Below are 4648 nucleotides of genomic sequence, written 5' to 3'. Positions count from 1 at the left end.
GCTGCGTGCTCGAACCGGTATATATATAAGTCACAATTCACAGACAATAATTAGTGATACAAAAGTAATAAATATATAGAGCAAGCTGGACAAAGTAAAAGGGCAGCAGGAGCACGCTGTGTCAAAAGAAATCTGGTATAGTGGGACGGCTGCTGCAGCTTCTGCGTGAAAAAGGACAAGGAGAAAGGGTGCAAGCTTATGATTTTTCTACAAATGGTTCTGAGCTCATGATATCACCCCATCACCTAATCCTCTCAGAGACCCGGCATTCCTCATCCTTCTCTTTTTGTGCTATTCGTCGACCTGTTATGTTTTCATAATTAATGCCACTGATTAGTTTCTCTTAACAACTCCTGTTGTCCTATACTGCACAGCATCAAGATCTAAGTATTCAATTAGCCCGTTAAGTACTAATTAATGGGGGAAGAGAAACTAATCTGTCAACGACAGGCCGGTCATTCCTTCAAAAGATAGCAAAGGTATTAGCCTGCAATAGTCAACCAAACTTGATCTGGTTTCTTGGACCAACTACGTACATGAGCACCAAACTATATTAATTAGCTGCAGCTCTGAGCATATCTTTCCACTAGATATTACTACTATGCAGAAAAGAAATGGTCCCTAGCTTTAGTTTGTATTCCAAATCAACATAAGGCCGGCCATTTGTCAAGCTTTATTAACCAATGGTTACAGCAGGCCGGCAGGTCAATTTGCTCCAAATACTTAATCGATCTAGCATATAAGTCAGAGTTGTATGATTGTATCAACACCTAGGATCAGGGTTATTTAATATATATTCATCGAGAATTTGATTTCCATCACCAGTATTTTAGTATCAACTTGGACGAGGCAAGTCGTTTTACAACTTAAACAAACACGCACGCCATGCATAAATCATAAGCTAGTGCTGCCTAGTACTAGTGTGATTTTGTTGCAAAGGGGATAGAATGAGGGAAAAAAAGGACAATTAAATAATTTAACCACGATGCATGCATCGAAACAAACATAAAGTAGAAACGCATAATTATGGTCTATCACCAGCAAAGTGAGTAGTAGCAAACTTTAGTGGTTTTATGCTTGATGACTAGCTAGAAGTACTAGGCCGTGCAAATGTCTGCCCTAAACTTTCTCCATCAAGATGACAAGAAGTAACATCTCAACAACCATTCAAGAAAGCATCAACATTTGCAAGATGCTAGTAGCTATCTAGTATAGATGGATGGATATATAGCTTCGATCGAGATGGATGGAGGTACGCATGACAAAACCATGCACGTAAATTTCTCCAGAATGAAGAAAGTTGTTAACCCCTTACAAGAAGAAACACAAACGAAAAGGGAAGATAAACAAGAAGATGGAAGCAAGCAAATCAAAATCATCTTCTCGCCAAGAACTTGTGGCGATCGATGAATAAAAATCGATGCAAATCTAGGAACTAAAACTATCATCTCCCTCCTCGATCACCACCACCTCGCTGCAACAATTGTATACGTACGTGAGCCATTTGTGTAGCTTGCTACGATGTTTCAAAACCCTACATGCATGCCTGTGTGAGTCGCCATTAATGTCGAGACACACACGAGAGAGCTTGCTAGCTACCCATGCATGGTGGCGGCTAGGGAGCTCTTTCTTACGTGCTGTTCCACTCACCGAGCTTTTGCATGCGTCTGCGTCGGTGAGCTCGATCCGTCGATGACGACGATCGATCATGGCCGCCACGCGCTTGCCCACACCAGAGGCTGCTCCTTCCACGCGAGGAACACACCGGCTCCGGCCGCCGAGTCTTCCGTGCCGGCCTCGCGCATCGACCAGCCCTCCCTGTACCGGCGCAGCAGTGATCGCACGTCGTCGGCGACGTCCTCGCTGAATGGCACCGGAGAGAACCCGGCCGACCGCATGCGTCGCGCCCATGCCGCCGCCGTCTCCCGCCGCTCCATCGACTCCGACGCCGGGCACGAGACTAAGTCGACGATGGCACGCCCCGCTCCCCTCTCCAATGCCAGCCTCTCGTTGCTTGTCTTGGGGAAGCTCTCCTCGAGCGAATCCATGTAGGCCGAGAAGAAGCGTAAGCCCTCGCCGAACACCTTGAGGAATGCAGCCTCCGTGTCGCCGCCTTCCTCCGACGCGTCGGGATCACACGCCACCAGGTCTGCCTCTTCCTCGACGACGGTAACGACCCGCGGGTCCAGCTTGCGGAGTGACGCCGCGAACGCGTCGCGCCGGCGGGCTTTGCCAGGGACCACGCCGCGCAGCGAGTTGACGCAGTTGACGGCGAGCGCGGTGGTGGCGCCGCCCTCGCGGAGGTCGAGCGCGTCGAGGTCGAGCTCCGCGAGGTCCCCGGAGTGGTGCACTGCGCGGAAGCGGAAGGGCACGCCCATGAGGCGCGCGAACTTCTCCATGCGCTGCCCGATCTCCCGCATGACGCGCTGCACCGCCGCCGTGGGCGCGGACGGCGCGGCCGACACCACGGTGGTGATCGACAGGTGCGGCGTCTCGTCGGCGGACCGCGTGGCCAGCGCCTCAAGCAGCGTCGGCCACTGCGTGCAGAACGTGTTGCTCAGGTCAAGGATGTGGAACCTCTGCGTCTCCGACGACGCCGCGGCGGCTACCTCCAGGAAGGACTCCAGGATGGCGCCATTGGCGGCGACGTGACCAAAGGACGACCAGGGGCTGAGCTCCTGGAACCGCAGCGCCGTGCGCCGCGTCGAGTCGAACGACGTGTTCCGGTCGGACGCCGCCGCGAGCGTGCGCAGAGTGCGCGGCCCGGACGTCGTGAGCCGAGCGAACAGGCCCTGCAGGAAGTAGGAGGCCAGCTTCTGCTCAACGTCGCCGTACGGCGACGCGAGCTCGTTGAGCATCCACATGAGCTGCTGCACGCGCTGGCTGTCGCGCGCGGCCACCGAGCGAGCGCACTCCAGCAGCAGCTGGCTGGCCCACCTCCCGCCACCGCCGCCTCCGACCGCGCCCGACGACGCTGTCCCCCCGCCACCGGACGACGACGCCGGGGACGAGAAGTCGAGGTTGAGGTCCGGCGGGAACGACAGGTCCGCCGCCTCGAACAGCCCGTGCCCGGCGCCAGCCGCGGTGGAAGATGTGGACAGGGGCGGCGTCGGGGCCGTCCCCATGGGCGTGGACGACGCCGGCGGCTGCACCTGCGCGCCGTGCGAGTGGAAGTGCCTCGACGACGACGAGGAAGAGAAGTCTTCATCCATGTAAAGCTGGTGGTGCGGGGCGTTGCCGCATTCTTCTTGGTACGGCTCCAGGTAGTAGTACTGCGGCGGCGGCGGCTGATGGCCGTAGTAGTACTGCCCACCCCCGCCGCCGCCGCCGCTGTTGCTGCTGTGGTGGTAGTAGCTGTACGACGCGTTCGTCTGGTGCGACGACGACCTGGAGCCGCTCGACGTCGTGCTCCTCGAGTTGTAGGACGCCGACTGCTGCTGCTGCTGCTGCTGCTCGGAGGCGGCCTGGAGGCTAACCAACCTAAACAGCGTATCCATCTAAGCTACGACGGCGACGAGGAGGCGGCGGCAACATATGGCGCGGTACAAAGTGTTAGACCGAGCAAGGCGCTGTAACAAGGGATTTTAATGGCGAGCCGAGCCGAGCTGAGAGCTAGTAGCCTGTAGCCCACCTAGCTACACAACAACCTAGTAGCCATGCATGTAAATTGCGAGCTGGACGGATGCAGGCGAGGCGAGGCGAGGCGAGATGAGTGGCGATGCGGTTGTTCTTTTGATGCTACTCTCTCTCTTTTTGCTTCTCTTTTGGTGAGATCGATAACATTTGGGTAGCTTTTGGCCGGATCGATGAGGAGGGAGTGGAGTGGAGGAGGAGGAGGAGGAAGAAGAAGGAAGATGAGGGGGGATGATGCCTCGCTCTGATTGGATGGGGTTCTTTAAATTTACCGGGGGCAGCAGCAGCAGCGGCAGCGGCAGTGGGTGTGGGCGCCTTTTGCTGCATCCTGCCTTTGCTTTGCGCTCTCCATCTCGATCTCACTGCCGAGCTCGCCTTGCTTTTAGGTTTTTTTTGGTTGGCTTTGCCACTAACGAACTCAAAGGGAGTGCTACGCTTGCGGCTGTGTGTGTGTGTGACTGCGTGTGCAGTGTAGGGATGGATGGAGAGGTGGACAGCTACTGTCACTCTGCTAGTAGCATTACTGTTCGTTATTTTTACCCCCACCATTCTTTTTTCATAAACTCTATTTTTGTTTATCACTGTTGTCTTAAATATCAATTTATCGCCGTCCGTGGAAAGGAGAGACATAATGATTTTGATGAACCAAAATAATAGAGACTAAACAACCAACTATATTAGAAATGATGCAGCAAACCGTAAAACCACACGGCTAGTAAAACATGTAATTAGTTGTGGCTATTTCACAACTCTCGTGAACCTTTAGAACAAACTATCAGTTTTCTGCCAAATATAAGAATCTGGTGTAAAGTAGATTTCAATTATCTATTATTATCGTGAACGCTAATTTAGTCGACCTTTTTGAATGAACTCACTATAAAAAAACCCAAAAACCGTGTGTAGTGCTTGAAAAACGTATATGGAATTAAGAGTCCTATGCTCTCGAGACATTGTTTACATGTATTTTGCAAATCACCTGGAATAATCTTATAGAGTCATCTTTGAGGCACTTTAT

At 53.0% G+C, this 4648-nt stretch overlaps 1 protein-coding gene across 1 annotated transcript; it reads right to left on the bottom strand.

Annotated features, from left to right (window-relative positions):
• Window positions 1-3901, bottom strand: LOC102712376 (protein SHORT-ROOT 1). Its single transcript, XM_015839217.2, has 2 exons — window positions 1651-3901; window positions 1-303 (listed from the first exon to the last, which is right to left on the bottom strand). The coding sequence occupies exon 1, from the start codon at window positions 3495-3497 to the stop codon at window positions 1707-1709; it is 1791 nt and encodes a 596-aa protein (XP_015694703.2). The 5' UTR covers window positions 3498-3901; the 3' UTR covers window positions 1-303; window positions 1651-1706.
• Window positions 3902-4648: the final 747 nt, after the last annotated feature.

Source organism: Oryza brachyantha, chromosome 7 (genome assembly GCF_000231095.2).
Source record: "Oryza brachyantha chromosome 7, ObraRS2, whole genome shotgun sequence".
NCBI classification, from domain to species: domain Eukaryota; kingdom Viridiplantae; phylum Streptophyta; class Magnoliopsida; order Poales; family Poaceae; genus Oryza; species Oryza brachyantha.
Note: the sequence above shows the minus strand (reverse complement) of the source record. Positions and strands in the feature narration are given on the sequence as shown.